The sequence below is a fragment of the Nansenia antarctica genome (genome assembly GCF_963989245.1).
Source record: "Nansenia antarctica genome assembly, chromosome: 5".
Lineage (NCBI taxonomy): Eukaryota > Metazoa > Chordata > Actinopteri > Argentiniformes > Microstomatidae > Nansenia > Nansenia antarctica.
Window position 1 is genome coordinate 53,316,176 of NC_137690.1, and position 18,182 is coordinate 53,334,357.

An 18,182-nucleotide genomic window follows, 5' to 3' on the forward strand; every position below is an offset into this window, starting at 1 on the left:
AAATTGATTTATGATTTATCACTCAATTTATAGTTTATTCAGAATTGTTCTCAAACAATGAAGACATATAAACATATAAAAGCTGAAATGTATCTGAGAATCTAATGATCAATTATATCACATTTTTAGGTATAAGACACTTTGATTTGGTTATAATTCATCCATTCATTTAGATTATATATGGATCATATGTTGAGCTCATTAAATGTACCGTAGTGCTTATTTCAACCATCATTTCTTTCAAGTCACTTTGACATAGTTGACCCACAGTCTGACACATTGAGACTTGGGATTCGCATTTGTGTTCAACTTAATGTTTCAGAGTTCTTGAGAATGTTCTATATTCAACTACTTCACATACTCAGAGTCTTTCATCAGTAAAAAGACAACAGTCTTTTTAAAGACAATCATCTATCCACTAGTCATAGAAGGAAAAGTACTCTATACTCAGGCCAGGGGCCATTGGCAGTTGTCGTGCTAGAAGAAGGATACAAATAAATAAATAAACAAAATGATATATACAGTATATACAGTATATCATTTTATTTATTTGTATCCTTCTTCTAGCACAACAACTGCCAATGGCCCCTGGCCTGAGTATAGAGTACTTATATATAGACACAGGCGAAACAATACAGGGGGGTAGTAGGTGTCTCAGGAAAAACAGTATAGGGGGAAGTAGGTGTCTCTGGAAACACAGTACAGGATGTACAGTAGATGTCTCAGCAGTAGATGTCTCAGATACTCTTTGATCAGTGATCTCCAGAACATTTACCACAGGGCTTCTAGCAGACACTCACCATACTGTGCCCCTTTAGAGTCACAGAAAGATACAGAAACCTGGTGCTTAGTTACAAAAAAATACCAGATAATACATCTTAACTGTCACTCCTACAGTCCTCTTCTCTACTGTAAATGAATAAATAAAAAAAACGGAGCCTCTGTCCTGTTTACAGTTCCTATAACCGGAAAGAGGAGCACTTTACAGGTACGCTGTAACACTGTAATCTACCCATGTTTGAGCTTCCCTTTGTACACGTTATTAAAACATATACCATATCAGAGTCTTATATAGAGAATGTGATAGATTATTATTATTTATAATTGGTTTTGACTTATATTTAAAAAATCACTGTTTTTAGATATACATAATGTTACCCAGATGCCCAGTCATAGTTACAAAAAAATACCTGAATATAATAACTAATTGTATTATTCATTCGATTATAAAATAGTTACCCGTGGAAAGACCTGTGGAAAGATAGATACAGTAATAGTGGTGCAATCAAGAATACAGAGGATGAGTCAGTTGTGCTCCCTGGCTGACCTCATTATACACACACCCAACACCTCGTTTTATCTTCAGCATGTAGGCCATGTTATGTACTGATGATTGATGTTTGTTTGCAATCTTAATATCTTTCTCTGTATTTATGAGCATAGAGACCATTCTTCCTGTCGGTGAGGATAGCTGAGATGTCGTGGTTTACTTCGGAGTTCTGAGTTGTACAGTTCTCTCTCTACAGTCCACATCAGTCTTTGTTCTCCAGCAGGTTTTTGTCCTGAATTATTCCCCTTTTTCTGGTCCCATTACCAAGTCATCTATGTCTAACTTATTCCTAACTGATCTTGGTAGGGTTGGCTCCAGTCCGTCTCTCCGTCAGTGAAGGCACTCCTCTTACATTGGCTAAGGGGTCCCTCGTGATCGTGTTACCAGGGCGATGACGGCCATCACTCCTGCTGTACGTGTTCCGCCTCGCGCAGAGTCTTCCCATGAAGCCGCGGGGCGAGGTGGACGACAGCATCAGCATGACCACAGGCTCCAGGAAGACATTACAGGAGCTTGACAGCATGGCTTCGCTCCTCCATTCAACGTTTTTCTTCAGCACGAAGCCCACAACGTGAGAGATGTTGTAGGGCGCGTAGCACACCACAAACACGGCCAGCGTGGAGAGAGCCACAGCCAGGACGCGTCTTTTCCCCAGAGCGGGCAGGCAGGAGCGCCACACCAAGGTCACACACCGCAGGGTGCAGCAGGCAGTGACCACGAGGGGCAGCAGGAAGAGCAGCAGTGCCATCTCCAAGCGGAGCGGTAGAAGCACCGTAAGCTGCGCCTGTGTAAAGTTCTCGAAGCACACCGACGAGTTCTCCCAGGAGGTCGAGACAAAGTTTTCCCCACCCCGGCCCTCGGCTGCCAAACCCAGGCCCAGGTGTGCCAGCACCACGGCCCAAAGGGCGGCGCTTATGACGCAGGAGATGCGGGCGTCGCGGTACCGCTTGTAGCTGATGGGGAAGGCGATGCTGAGGTAGCGCCCGACGGTGACTGCGGTGAGGAAGAGGCAGCTGCCGTAGAGTGAGCTGAACAGGAAGAAGTTGTAGGTGGGGCAGATGGGCAGGGGCAGGGCCCAGTCCTGAAGCACCGTCTCCAGGGCCTTGACCGGCATCCAGGCCACGAGCGCCAGGTTGGCCAGACACAGGTTGAGGGCATAGACCACGTTGGGCGTGGCGCCCCTCTTGCGTGCCTTGCGGACGTAGATGAACAGGACCAACAGGTTGGAAGGGAGGCCCAGAATGAAGGTGAAGGAGTAGACAGCCAGAGAGATGCAGTCCTTGGCATCGAATGCACCATGCACCCGCATCACTTCAGTTCACTGCTGTTGCCGCTGCTGCTGCTGCTGCTAGGGGTTCAGGAGCATGCCAAGCACTGCATCAGAGGCACCACCTCAACTTCAACCAGTAAAATCCCATGAGGCTGTGACAAATGTAATGGATATTAGAAAGGGATATATCTCTCAAAGCCACACGGTTTAAAACCGATTCCTCACCAAACTGAATAACAGTAAATGCTCTCAGAACAACCATTCATGCTCCTCCAATTATCGGTCTTCTCCTTGTGTGAATGGCATCTCGGTAATGAAGGTCCCTTAGAAGGCAATGAGAACAGTAAGGCTCCAGGTAAGGACGTCACTTAGGAGCAACGCCCCCTTCTCCTTCACTTACAGGCTGGGCACTGAGAGAGAGAGAGCAGGTAAGCTTTGCCATGTCTTGTGGTGTCAGTGTGGGAGGAAGTGCTCTGTGTGTGGGTGTGTGCATGCGTGCATCTGTGTGTGTGTGCCTCTGTGTGTGCCTGTGTGTGTGTGTGTGTGTGTGTCTGTGTGTGTGGCCGTGGGGGTGGGGGGTGTGGTTATGGGCTAGTAGAGGCAGGTTGAGTTACAGCACGACAGGGGAGACAGATAACGGGAGGTGCCTATTCAAGCAGAAGACGATGGCATTAAGGAGGCACCAGGCTGCCTTAATTGCCCCCTCAATGGAGGACGACAGACAGGCAGCATCTGGGCGCTTTAGTGAAATGATTCAGAATAATTGGACTTCAGGAAAGGCATGCCCATCCAGCCTCAGCCCAGCCTCTCAAAGTGAGCTGGAGGGCCGGGCAGTAAAGCCATAAAGTGCTGCCGTTGATGGTCATTGCGTGGGAGTAGGGTAGGGCTTGAGGATCTGGTGGCTTGTTTGTGGCATAAGAGAGACTGTCGATATTGTGTTACAGTGTGGAAAAGAGTGTTTTACAGTGGGTTTGTTTGTTCATATGTGATGGTGGCTGTGAGATTGGGGGCTGATGGGTGGGTGTGAGAGTGGGTGTGAGAGTGGGTGTGAGAGTGGGTGTGTGAGTGGGTGTGAGAGTGGGTGTGTGAGTGGGTGTGTGAGTGGGTGTGAGAGTGGGTGTGAGAGTGGGTGTGTGAGTGGGTGTGATAGTGTGTGAGAGAGTGGAGGGTGATGGGGGGAGGGTTATTCTGGATATGTAGGCCTTAACTTAAATTGCATTATTGTTTTATAGCCTGTAGTTTTTTATGATGACAGTCCATGTCACTTCCCCAAACACCATCATGCATCATTTACCCTCCGCTGCATCACTTGATGTTTCCTCATTGAATTCCTCATTCTTCCATGCGTTACAATGCGCCCGACCTCTGGTTTTCGGCCTGCACCTGCCAGCCTCCCCTGGTCCAGATGCAGAAGTTACTCAGGACACACATCCCCTGAACTGGCCAACATTCTACTGTAGGGAGACATTGAAAAATGTGCTGTGCTATTCTATGAAAAAAAGAATTGGAAAAAAGCATATTATGCCTACAGATATACTCCAGATATAACACGTTCTGTAATATACTTTGCATGCTGCATAGACCATCAGTCTCTCGTTCCTCCTCTCTTAAAAATACCATCTGACTCAAACTGCCACATGTGGAGACATTACGACCGCAGTTATGGTGGTTTGTTATCAATTATGTTTCCTGTGCGCATTTAGCTCGTTTTTATCTACCCCTCATACGAGAGGTAGATAAAAACATATGTGCCTCCAAAGTTCACATCCTAGTAATCTTCCCCATGCTGTTGAATCAAAACAGCCTTTGAACAGCTGATCAAACACACATGGATGGATAGATGGAGCATGAACGACGTCATTAATGTTAATGGTCAATAAAGGTAGATAACCTTAAATATATGCATGAATCAGACATGACTCTGACTACTCATCCCACTATTATTGTTGTTTATTCTGCTAAATACTTGTGCTACCTTATGCTATTGTTTTTATTTATTTATAATGATAATATAATTATTAATAATAATAATAATAATAATAATTTGTTGCACTGTTGAGGAGCCAGTTTGCCCTAACATTTAATTTTACTGTCTACAGCTGTACATTCTGTGTTTATGACAAATAAACGTTAATTTGATTTTGATTTGATTTGAATGTGACTGCCTTCTCTGCAAGACAAACCTTCTGTGTATCTCATTAAATCTATCAAAGTTATGTAGAACCTCACACATGTCATTTGACACATTTGGGTAAAGAAAGGCCCAGGAACATTAAAGGTTTATTGAAAGGTGCAATTAGTGCAATTATTTATTTTTTGATACATGAACAGAGTTCAGTTGATTACACAATATGACTGATTTCATGCTACTGTTTGATGACATATCATGAAACATGCAGAGGAAAACACAGATGAAACATGCAGAGGAAAACACAGATGAAACATGCAGAGGAAAACACAGATGCACAAACATCCTTATCAGGAGCACGGCAACACAGAGCCTGACTGACTCTAAAACCACGGCAACACATAACACACAACACAGAGGATCACACACAGCACAACACACAACACAGAGGATCAAGACATCAACACAGACAATGAGAGGGGTAAAGGAATGTGAGGCGAGAATACAACGCCCTTATGTCTTATGTCTAGGGTCAAATAACACGTTCCATTTTCTGTTCCAATTTGTTAAAAATTACTTACAATAAACGGTAGAATTTTATATAACAGGCGTAATAACAGTAAATGCATTTCCAACAAATTTTTTTAATGTGTAACTTCCCGGTGGCAGAGTGTGAGGAGGTCTGGTGGTTTAGGCCAGCAGCTCCAGGATATGCCTCCCACTGGAGTTGGTGAGGGGGACCACGGCACCAGGGGCCTGGTCAGTGAGGGGGACGGCAGTGAGGCGGCCACGGCCCTCCAGGCTGCGCTGCTCCAGGGAGAGGGCTTCTTGCTTACGGGACAGATCCTCCATCATGCGCGACTGGTGCTGCTGCAGAGTCTGGAGGGAGTGCCTGGGGAGGGGGAGGGGTGATATTACGGGGGGGGGGGGGGGGGGAGATTATTGCCATTGACATGGGATGGTTGCAATCAGAAGATGGTTGTGTATAGCTGAGACTTTCACTGTAGTGTGAGAATAAATAGAACAATTATACAAATAGACCCAAGCAGAGACTTAAGACTGCATCATAGGGTTGAGGAAGCCGATGCGAGAGGGTAGATAAGAGTCTTGAAAGGAAGAGGTGGGCGGTTATCAGATGTACTGGGGAGGGGTAATGCTGTGTTGGGGTTCCCCTTAGATAAGTGGAATACACGCCTAAGACATGACTCACTGTGCCTGGGCCAGCTTCTGTTTCAGAGCCAGAATGGTAGCGTCTAGCTGCTTGGCTTCCTCCACAAGCCCATACTGAACCTGGAGAATCACCAATCAGCCAATCAGAGCCTGACAATCAGAGACTTCTAAGACACACACACAGACACAGAGACACAGATATGCACACGCACGTGCACACGCACACACACACACACACACACACACACACACACACACACACACACACACACACATACACAAACTCAAGCATGCACAACCACTTTGGGGAACCATACTCAAACACATTGATAAACCGTATCCATATGGGCTCGTCCAGGAATACCTCATCCCTACAGAGGTCCACCCCAGGCCTCTTGGTCCTGTGCTCCAGACGGGTGTGAACCAGTTTCAGTGGAGCCATCTTCGCCTGGAGGTCACTCTCCAGTCCATGGATGTCCTTCTCATGATCTGTGATCTCATCCTGGGTCTGATAGACAGAGGTAGCCAGAGACAGAGATAATGATCAGATGACGTCGGCTACACTTGCTATGCACTATTTACTATTATTGTCTTTACACACACCAGACACTTTATTAGGAACACCTGTACACCTTGTCATTCATGCAATTATCTAATCAGCCCATCATGTGGCAGCAGCACAATGCGTACAATCCTGCAGATACAGGCCAGCAGCATCAGGTAATGTTCACATCAACCATCAGAATGGGGAAAGAATCTCAAAGACTGGAAAAACGTAGCCTGGTCTGATGAATCTCGATTTCTGCTGAGGCACACAGATGGTAGGGTAAAAATGTGATGCCAACAGCATAAATCCATGAACCCAACCTGCCTTGTGTCAACAGTCCAAGCTGGTGGAGGTGGTGTAATGGCGAGGGGAATGTTTTCTTGGCACACTTTGGGCCCGTTAATACCAATCAATCATTGTTTGAATGCTACAGCCTATTTGAGTATTGTTGCTGACCACGTGCATGGTGCATGGAGGTTCAGCACCTGGCTGAGGAGGTTCAGCACCTGGCAATGTGGTGTGCCAACAACAACCTGGCCCTTAACACCAAGAAGACCAAGGAGCTCATTGTGGACTACAGGAAAGCTTTAAAGGACTCACGACTTTCAGCTGCCACTGCAGCGTGTCTCGGGCCTGCTCTTCGTGGTGAGTGCGTTTCCGCAGGGCGAACTCTGTAGCGATTCGCTGAGCCTCAAGTTCATTCTGCAGCTGAGGGACAGAGAGACAGACTTCACTCTCACACAGGTATAATATATATATATATATTATATAGTATATTATACTGTACACTTACCCACACATCATCAGAATATCTGTTGAGGAAATATCAGCTCAAATATATAACATATACAGCATATCAGATATTACACATAATAAAGGAATTTAGACACTGCTATGTGAAAGTAGAGACAGCGCTTTCTAGTAGCTGTCAATACTAGTGGTCGGTGCTCTTGAAGCTGGCCTTGCCTCTTCTCCCAGCCACTGTGTCACAACACAGAGCCAATGATCGATATACATGATCTATATATACACATGGTATATAGATTAGTGCACAGAGCCCATCATTACTAATGGCAAGTGAGACTAGGGTTGGCCATACAATGCTACTCCTAATTCTTCTGCCCTTCCTCCCCCTCCCCCCTTCCTCCCCTCCCTTTCCCTCCCTCCCTCCCTCCCTCCCTCCCTCGGCCAGCCCTCTCTCCTGTCACACACCTGTAATCTGGTGACACTCATGTCCTCCCGCATCTGTAGTGACACTTGCATCTCCTCCTGAGCCCGGGTCACATTGTACTGGCTAAACTGCTCCCACTGCTGGGGAGTAGTGGAACTGCAACAGCACATTTGCACAAGACAGGTACAGTATATTCAGCTCAGGTACACTAATTTGAAAGGCAAATGGTGTAATTGTATGTTTTGTAAAAAATAAACTAAAACAAAAAAAACATTATATGCTGACATAAATATGCAGATAGAGTATATGGTTAGATGATCATTTACATTATGGCAAATAGCCACTGACATGATTAAAGATTAAAGAGTCGAAACTGCTTAGTATTTCGAGTATTTCTCTGTGATGTACACCATAATTCCAGCTCACCCAATGGGTATGCGGGTGGGGTTGGGCTTCAGGGAGATCTCAGGTGACCCCTTGGTGAGTGACAGGCAGCACATGTCAATGTCCAGGGCCTCCATCTTGTTCTGAAGATCATGGGTCAGTTGTTGACGGGACTCCTGCAGAACACTAAGAAGAGAAGAGTCCTGTATAAGGGCTTTGACATATAAATGAGTAAACTTCTCCTTCTCCTCTCCCTCCCTTCCTCTTGTGCTCTCACATTCTCCCCCAACTGTATCTCACCACAGCTGCTCGAAGGCCTTGTCGATGCGTTGCTGCAGCACTCGCTGTGCCCCGTCGATCACCTTCACCTCCTTCTCCAGTTGAGCCAACACGGGGTCGCTGACCAGCTCGTTGCCGCGGCGACCCTCTCTCAGAGTCAGGCACTCGACAGTGACCTCCAGAGGCAACGCTGTGGCGGCCAAGGCCCGCTCTGTCTCCTCCTTGGACTGGCATATGCATGCATACATACATATACACACACACACACACACACGAGTCAACAAATGGAGAGACTCAATATGCGAAATGTATAAGCAGCATTTGTTCAGTGAGATAGAAAACAGAAAAAAGAAAAGATGGCAGTGAGGTTGTAGTTAAGATTGGGTTAAGAGTAGTTAAGAGTTTACTCAGTATAGTGTTTTCAATTCACCACGGTAAGAGCATTCATCTCTTTGTCCACATCCCAGGCGCAGGATTCCAAAGTGTCTTTCCAGTGGGATATGTCCCAGACCCTATCACTCAGCCTGCGACAGCTGTCACTCATATCCCAGTTGGTCTAAGAGAGGGATAGAGAGGCTGAAGTACAACAATGTGCAAACACAGCAGCAATTGTGAGATTTGTGAGATTTGTGAGCTGTAAAAGCAAAAGGCAGCAAAAGGACGTCCAATGGAACACAATCGTAAACCATAAAAATTGTAAATAAGTATCTGCACTAGCTTTGGTGATGTAAATGTACGTTTCCCATGCCAATGAAGCCCTTTAAATTGAAAATGTAAATGAGAGAGAGAGTGTGATGGGGGGGGAGAGAGAGAGAGAGAGAGAGAGAGAGAGAGAGAGAGAGAGAGAGAGAGACACACACACACACACACACACACACAGAGAGCCTAGGTTAACTTCAAAATCTATGGAGTTGACCATGGCGTTTCAATTGTTTTATCTTACTGTTCAGATAGAAAATCCAAATGATTATACATTTTTTTTGTTTTCTCTTACCTTACTGGTTGTCTCATTGCGCAGGGATCTGCCCTCCTGGCGTATGTCGTGTGAGATGTGTCTCCTGTCCTCCGCTGTATCAGACATCTGCTTGTTACTGGTGTCCCAGTCTGAGACACTGAACCTGAGGCCCGGCTTTGCACTGAGCGTAGCCATCCTTGCTGTGTCTTACGGGACTGAAGCAAACAGGAGACAAACCAACAGGTAATTGTGACAAGAGATGAGTGGATAATTCTGTTAACATGATGAGGGACAGATATGGGCTCCTTATTTGACCTTCAACTGTTGGGTGAGGTCATGCTTAGGTCATGACTCATGAGACACCAGGGGAAAATAAAGTAGTAGCGTTTTTAGCCTGTCTGACCGCAACGATCCAACTTCCTTACTCGCTAACTCTGACCTGCTTAGGCAGAACAGAACTCTATATCACCTTGGTGCTAAAAACAAACATCACATTGAAAACACTAAGCCGTGCTGACAAACAAGCTGTGAAACAGCAAGTTCACATAAATGAAACAGTGACTGTATTCAACCTTTTGGTAGTGAGTCAGGGACTGAAACAGTAATCATGTTAAACATGTTTATTTATAACCCTCTAACAGACAAAAAATAGAATTTCTGATCATCATAAGGGGTTATTATTAATAGTGATATGAGGATTATAATAAATGCCCAGAATAGGTTCATGACTAATTTAGTTAATGTAATTAATAGACTGTCGGCCATATAGTAAGTAAGTAAATGTATGCAACATTAATTTAATTAACTATGGAAAATAGTTTTGGGTTATTCACATATATTGAGTGTCCTGATTATAGACTAGTGCTGCCTTTTATTAGTGGGCTTGCTTCAGCAAGTCCAACTATTGTTCTTGCTCATTATGCCAATTTTCACACCGCTATTATTAAAAACATACCTTGGTTTTGGCGCACAAACTAAATGGCAGAACTCTCGAACGTGGTCATTCATAGCGTTCTCAGGGTTGCCACGCTTGCCTTGAAATAATTTTCCCACGGTGGTGTAGCGGTCTAAGCACTGGCCACTAGTGCATGCTGCCCACCGGGGCCGGGGTTCGTATCCCGGCTCGCCAGACCCGGATATGGCCAGGGCACACACGGGGAACGGCATATTGGGCGGCCGCTCCCGAGGGGGGTATAGGAGTAGTTCCGGACAAGGATCCGTCGCGCAACAGCGCCCCCGTCTGGTGCTGGAATAACGGTGCTGGGCTCGAGGAGCCAGTCAGCTAGTCTGCCTGGCGGCCTCCTCTGGGACTGCCGGCCGCGGGGTCGTGCGGCGGATCCCTCGCAATAGGCAGGGGATAATTGGATGCTAGGTTGGGTTCAATTGGCTACCAAATTGGGTGAAAAAAAAGGGATAAAATCTGAAAAAATAAAAATAAAAAATAATAATAATAATTTTCCATACCACCTCTTGATTTTCCAGGTACCATGTTTTGTGATGATATCTAGACCGTTAAAACTTTGCGCCCCCGCCCGTCCTACACACCCGCCCACCCCCAGAGGACACCTGACTACTTGATTTAAAAGATGTGCCGTCTAGATGTGCAGTCTAGTCTAGATGTGCAGTCTAGTCTAGATGTGCAGTCTAGTCTAGATATGCGATCAGCTCTTAAATGCTTAGAGATAGTTAGCTGTCTAATGGCGCTTTTCCATTACAGGGCCAGGCCGGGCCAGCCCGGGCTGGCCTGCTTCTTTGGCGCTTTTCCATATGTCGGCCCGGGTCGGGTCAGGTCGGGTCGGGTCGCTTCTTTAGCTACCCTTCGATACCAGGGTCTACATTTTTAGATCCGGATCTTTTTGCCAGGCTGCGTGTGACGTGTGACGCTGCACACCGTTGATTGGTCAATGGAAATCGTCATCCCATGTTCATATATTTCTTCACTAACCGCCATCTTGAAATACCACATTCGCTCTTGGAAAATGTCACTACAGTTTCTGTAATAGCTTATTAATAAAGATTCGAAAAATTATGCTGACCATCGTATTATCTTAGTTTAATGTCATTTCAATGGATCATAGAACTTTTATTTACAACAAGCAAAACACAAAAATCGCTATTATGCACCGTCTTTGCCCGTGAATAACACCGGCTGTGGAGGTGGTACAAACACAATACTCCTTTGCTAACTTCACCATCGGTCTACGGTCATTTTGAGCCCTTAACCACCGCGCTGACACCCCGAGAAGTTATGCTTTTAACCGTAAACTCGATGAACCGGGAGTTCACCCGGCCGCTGCTGCTCGCAGCACCGCTTGCTGCTATTTGAAAGTTGACAGCGGGGGCAGAGAAACGTTTTAACAGGGAATTCGCTCCGCGCTGTCGACGTTGATAGGAGTGTAGGATCTACACCATTCAAATGGTTTTGGATTCCCTGTCCTCTCCCCTATCCGGACACGTTTGAATTGTTATCCTAACCCACGGTAAACCGAAGTTATTAACCCGCAAAGGGCACCGTGTTTGTCAGTGAATAACACGGCACACAATGATACTACAGTTCATAAAGCACCGCATGATACTCGCGAGTTCATCTCGCTTTTCCCCCCGTTGATGTATTAAACAATCTAAGCAATCTAATCAGAGCAGTTGTTATTATGTCATATTATTGATGGATGTGCCATTTTTGATGGAGAGCAGTGAGCGGATGACTGGATGTCAACTTCAACTTCAATGGAATCCCAAGCTGTGCCGTCCAGCCATTTTCGCAGTTCACTCATGAGTCAAATGCCGGTAGATTCGCGTCTTGTCGGCGTTTCCCTGGTTGCGAGATCTAAACTACTAGAACTGAAATCGGCAGGTAACAGGCACGTAACATCCATATGCTGTATATATACATACATATATTTGACTACCAGCAAGACACCGGAGCACTCTATAAACACGGAGATTGGAGCCCCGCGTCAGTCAGCCTTTTCGTAGAAATACATCGCTTCCCAATCCCTGGTTGCGAGATCTAAACTACAAATCTACTAGAACTGAAAGCGGCAAGTAGGCTAACAGGCACGTAACATCCATATGCTGTATAAATAAATATATTTGACTACCAGCAAGACAGCGCTGCACTCGTATCTATCAGCCTGTCTGTATAATGATGTCGTTGAATGCCGATGCTGAGATACAATGATGCTACAGTTCATAAAGCAGACAAGTGAAGGCAGTGGTTTTAAGGGTTCAAAAAACATGACTTTATTATGTGTAGAACAACATATGTGCAGAACAAAATCCAATAGAAATGATTCAAACATGCAGACAATCAGGCAGTAGCCATCTCCTGAACATAACAATGATGCTACAGTGAGGTAAAGTAGTAGCCATCTCCTTACGATAGCCCACATAAGTTTCTTTCTCTTTTCAGCATTCCTCTTTCGAGTATCCTTCCTTCTGTCTTCGCTCTTCTGTCTTCTCTCTTTTCTCTCCAAAAAACCACGGTTAATAATATACCACATGCCGAGGGAAAGGCATAGGATAGCTGCAAGTTCCTCCATTCTGCTATTGTTGTTGCTGTGTTGTGTCTCGTGAAAATATACATCACCACCATGGCGCGCTGTTATGACGCGTAACTCCGCCTACTATCGCCTACTCCTCCTACTATTTCCGGGTCTGTTGTGTATAATGGAAAACCAGAACTGATCAAAAGCGGGCCAAAGCAGGCTGAACCGACCTGAGCCGAACCGGGCTGGGCTGCTGATGGAAAAGCGCCATAACCAGTGTTTTGATAGGTCAGTGTAGATGTATTAAACTAGAACTAATTTCCAGCCTAGAACACCACTGGGCTGAAAAACTTGGTTCCCTAAAATGTATTCATAGCTTTCAGTCACGTGGTTTCTTCCCTAGCAACCACCAACCTGACGGGCAAAAAGTATCATAGCAACATCGCTCAACATGGCTGCCTACTATTTAGACCACCTCACTCATGAAGAACTATCAAGATACACGACGGTGATAGGAGTGGAGGATTGACACCATTCAAATAGTGTTGGATTCCCTGTCTTCTACTCTATCCGGACACGTTGGAATTATTTTCCTAACCCCCGGAGAATCAAAGTTATTGACCTGCAAAGGGTGCCTCCTTGACCGGCTTTTCCCGTGAATAACACCGGTTATGGAGGTGGTACAAACATAAGACTATTATTGCTAAATTCACCATCAGTATACGGTCATTTTGAGCCCTTAACCACCGCGCTGACACCCCGAGAAGATATACTTTTAATATGAAACTCGATCAACCGGGCGTTCACCGGCTGCTGGACGAAACTCCCAACTCCCGCTGTCAGCGAGGCGAGGGAATATTTATATCCGGGAATTCGCTCCTTGCTGTGTCCACGGTGATAGGAGTGGAGGATCGACTCCATTCAAATAGTGTTGGATTCCCTGTCTTCTACTCTATCCGGACACGTTGGAATTATTTTCCTAACCCACGTGAAATCAAAGTTATTAACCCGCAAAAAGTGGGTTTTGCCCGTGGGTTTTGCCCGCAAAAAGTGCCTTTTGCCCGTCAGGTGGGCGTTTCCACTATGCTGTGACGTCACATGAAAGCTATGAATAGTTGATGGTGGTGATTCCAATTCGTCATATGTCATCTCCCTGTCATCAGAACGATCACGCCCCCTTTTGGGTGGTAGAATTGTTAGAAGTTTGACTTGCGGTCAATGCAAATTTATGGTCTTTGCTACTTTTATACTTTTTAGCTATTAGGAGCCCAAATCCGTGGCCAGTCAGGCAAACTATTTTATAGTGTCGTTGCCGATCAATGTCGTTATACATTTAAAAAATCATGAAATAGAGGTTGATGTGTGTCCTTTCAGTCTGCCTCCATCTATGTGGCTGAACGACCCGACGGCCTGAGATGTCATATAACTCTAACCTGACATATAAAAGTACCTTATTGAATCTCCAGATAATGTATTTCTATCACTTGTGTTATGAAGGCCCACAGTTTTAGAGCCAGTTTTAGTTTCCCCGAAATCAGCTATTTTGCCCTGTTATTTCCTTTCTTATTTTTCATACTATTTCTGTACGTTTTATGAAGGTGTATGTATTATTATTGTACTGTTTATGTATATGTTTGATGACGTAGTATATCCGGGGTGTGTCCGTGACCCGGATGTTAGGTTCGGTGGTGTGTATATAAGAGACGGAAGTAGTCCGCGAGTCAGTGTGTGATGAGAATCAGAACGAGAGAGAATCAGAACGAGAGAGAGTAAAGAGAAGCCAATCTAAGATGGCGGATTCAGCAACACGCACCCCGTGCAGCAGCTGAAGACGCCAGGAAAGTGATTATTGAGTGTACCACTGTAGCCCGTTTAGTTGTGTTCCCGTTGGACCGCCTTGCCAGCAGCCGGCTGTTCAACGTTGGACCAAGCGAGACGCCAACTGGACATAATCGTCGCCTCCACGAGCGGACTGCGACCGAACACTGACTCCATCGGAGCTTCGACGCGGACCACCGGACCTGGGCCCTTCACCTCGTTGTGGACCACGAAGACGGCCCTTTCCCTCCGCGTTGCTACGTCACCCCCCCCCCTTTCGTCTGCTACCTTCCTCGACGCACATGCCATCCAACCAGGCCTCAACGCGCACCACAGCCCTGGACTATAAGCCTGTTCAGGCCAGAGACTATGAGTGAGTGATTGAGTGTGTGTGTGGCCGGCGGGGAGGGAATGTATATACCTGGGGATGTATACATCAGTTCTGTAAATAAATGTGTTGTTCATATGTGATACCGTTACCGTGTGTTAGTTGTTTGTAGGCTAATGCTAATTCCATGCTAATGCTAATGCTAATTCCATGCTAATGCTAATGCTAATTCCATGCTAATGCTAATTCCATGCTAATGCTAACGATAGTAACTGCTAGTCTAACGGTTTGCTGGCGCCCCCTGCCTGTATCCTCCTACACTGCCTATTTAGCTTAGAGTTAGTTAGATAACCAGCCCCTTCCTAAATTATACAGTCCTTTTCAGCTACTCCCTGGTTACAATTGGTCCTTCGAGCCGGATAGGTAGTGTAGTGATAGCATGGCTGAGCGCAGCCAACCAGACCAGACAGTTACCCCCCCTTCTCCGCCCCCTGAGCCAGAGCCACGACCACAGAGAATCCCGCGGTTGCCTCCGAGGTTACAGGAGTATGAGCTTGAGCTCGAAAGCTCACTGAGTGGTAGCGAGGAGCGCACTCCACGGGATACAGTGGTCGGAGAGGCCGAGGTGTCCGCCGGCGCGCGGGTGGCTAGCACTGAGACAGCCCTCCAAGAGCACCAGCCTGAGGATGAGACGGCAGAACCGCAGGGTTTTGCCGTGGAAACGGAAGAACAGGAAGGAGAGGCCCGGTCCGACAGCGCCTGCGGGCGGAAGAGGGAGGGCCTCAGCCTTAACGATCTGCCTCCCAGTACGGCGCGCTCGAGACCTAGCTCCTGCCGCTCAGTGGCTTCCTACCGGTCCAGGGTTTCCGTGGGCAGTTCTGCCTCTGGGGCGGATAGCCTGCACTCCAGAGGGAGTAGTGCCGCGCTGTCCGAATATATGCGCCAACAGGCCGAGATGGCGTTAGAGCGGGAGCGCCAACAGGCCGAGATGGCGTTAGAGCGGGAACGACTCCAGTTCGAGCGTGAACGCCTCCAGCGCCAGGAGGCGCTAGAACGCGAACGCCTCCAGATGGACGGAGCGGAACGTGCGGCGGAGAGACAGCGCCAGGAGGCGCTAGAACGTGAACGCCTCCAGATGAACGGAGCGGAACGTGCGGCGGAGAGACAGCGCCAGGAGGCGTTAGAGAGGGAACGCATCCAGTACGAGCGCGAGCGCCTCCAGATGGAGGGGGCGGAACGCGCGGCGGAGAGGCAGATGGCGAGAGAGCAACTGCACGCAGAGAAGATGGAGGAAATGATGCAGACCATGCGCGACGTGTGCATCAGCAGAACTCCGTCGGCCCGTAGCTCCAGAGCATCATCCGCACGGCCCTCTCGAGTGCCATCTCCTGAACCCCCCGCCGATGGCTCCATGACCCCCGCCATGACTGTCCAACTACAGGCCCAGCTGACCACCTGGAAGGAAGAGGACCAGGGACCCGACCGCTACGCGGCCCAGAGGGAGCCAGCGTCGCTGCCCGGGAGGGGAGCCATCCCCCAAGAGCGTAGCACACCCCTAGGTCCTCCAGTGCACCAAAATGTATGCAGGCCGGACACCCAGACCGTCACTCCAGCCCCGATCATCCACTACAGGATGTTTCCCCAGGTGGAGGGACCCAAGTTCCCCTTCTTCAAGGACGAGGACAGGAGCCAGTATGTGGAGCTACGCATCTGCCTAGACACGCTCTTGGACGACTCCTGCTCGGAGTCCTACAAATATGCGATTCTCCTTCAGCATGTGAGGAACCCCAGAGCCCACAACATGGTTCTGGCCCATGCCTCAGCACCGACACCTTACACCAGAGCGCTCGCCGACTTGGATGCCCGCTACGGTCGTCCCTGGAACCACGCCCTTGCTGAACTGCAAGCCCTCGAACAGCAGGCCCCCATCAAGGATGACCGGGCGCTGGATGACTTCGCGCTCCGCGTGCACACCTTGGTTGGAATGCTGAAGACGCAGGGCCCAGCTGGCGCCAGCGAGATCAACAGCACCTCCAACGTAGAGCGGCTGCTCCGCAAGATCCCACGCTTCCGGCAGGAGAGGTTCCGGCGACAGCAGCGCGTTCGTAACCCCGGGAAGTTGGGTCTGAGCATGGCTGCCTTCGCGGAGTTCCTACTGGAGGAAGTGCATGACACCAACGTAGACGCCATGGGTTACGCTGAGCCGAAGAAGGAGAGGGAGAAGGGAGACCGCTGGGACGGGCCGAGCTCGAACAGAGGACGCCCAGTAGGAGTGCTGCACACGGAGGAGGAGCCTCGGAGAGAGAGGAAAGCCCGACCTGAGGGAAAGGATTCCTCTCAACCCCCTCCAAAGGGACGGAGAGGTCCACCGCCATGTCCGTACTGCACCAGCGAGCACTGGTTCAATGAGTGCAGTGACTTCAACAACATGAGTACCGAGGCCAAGCAGAGGTGGCTCGAGGAGAACCAGAGGTGCTGGAACTGTGGGCGCGACCATCTGGCTAAGAACTGCACCTTGAGGAGAAAGTGCAACCGCTGTGAGGAGGTCCACCTCAACATCCTACACGAGGTCTCCCTCGCCAGGTCCACGGAGGGCACCAGAAGCCCTAGGTCCGGTAGCGCACCGGAAGAGGCAACACCTGTCTACTACCTAGACCCAGCCCGGAGCAGCGGCTCCAAGGTCCTACTGAAGGTGGTGAAGGTCCGACTGCACCACAACAACGCTGTGTACGACACGTACGCCGTTCTAGACGACGGGTCGGAACGGACCATCCTTCTCCAGGGGGCAGCGCGCCAGTTGGGGCTCCAAGGGACTGCGGAGAAGCTGACTCTGCGCACGATACGTCGCGACCTTAAAGAGGTCACCGGGGCGAGAATCAACTTCTCTATCTCCCCGGCGGGGCGGCCGTCGGACAGATATCGGCTTCGGAATGTCTTCACCGCAGACCAGCTAGCGCTCTCCCGCTACGACTACCCCCTGGAGAGGTTACGCGCAAGATATTCCCATCTACGGCGAGTAGACCTACATCCGATAGAAGGAGCGGAGCCAACCCTTCTCATCGGCTCGGACAACGCTGAACTGATCGTGTCGCTCCGTCCTCCGCTGAGAGGACCACGAGGCTGCCCGATGGCTGTTAAGACTGCGCTTGGGTGGGCCCTCCAAGGCGCTACCGAGGGGAGAGATAGAGACGGGAGAGCTACGTCATCCCTCCATGTCCGAACCGAAGAAGCAAACCAACCAACCGGACCGCCTGGAGTGGAATCTATTGCTGCCAGTGCGCCTGGAACAGTTAGTACCACAAATGGTTCACCAC

The 18,182-nt window shown here is 48.3% G+C and overlaps 2 protein-coding genes across 2 annotated transcripts; both read right to left on the reverse strand.

The window, feature by feature from the left end:
• Positions 1–1,619: 1,619 nt before the first annotated feature.
• On the reverse strand, positions 1,620–2,639 carry LOC308158136 (free fatty acid receptor 2; the record flags this gene model as incomplete). The annotated part of the gene is made up of 1 exon (XM_080531732.1): positions 1,620–2,639. The coding sequence occupies one exon, from the start codon at positions 2,637–2,639 to the stop codon at positions 1,620–1,622; it is 1,020 nt and encodes a 339-aa protein (XP_080387858.1).
• Positions 2,640–5,418: 2,779 nt separating this feature from the next.
• Positions 5,419–9,429, reverse strand: tekt2 (tektin 2 (testicular); the record flags this gene model as incomplete). The annotated part of the gene is made up of 9 exons (XM_080531734.1): positions 5,419–5,620; positions 5,939–6,018; positions 6,263–6,406; positions 7,046–7,153; positions 7,658–7,772; positions 8,043–8,186; positions 8,301–8,506; positions 8,710–8,835; positions 9,274–9,429. The coding sequence occupies 9 exons, from the start codon at positions 9,427–9,429 to the stop codon at positions 5,419–5,421; spliced, it is 1,281 nt and encodes a 426-aa protein (XP_080387860.1).
• Positions 9,430–18,182: the final 8,753 nt, after the last annotated feature.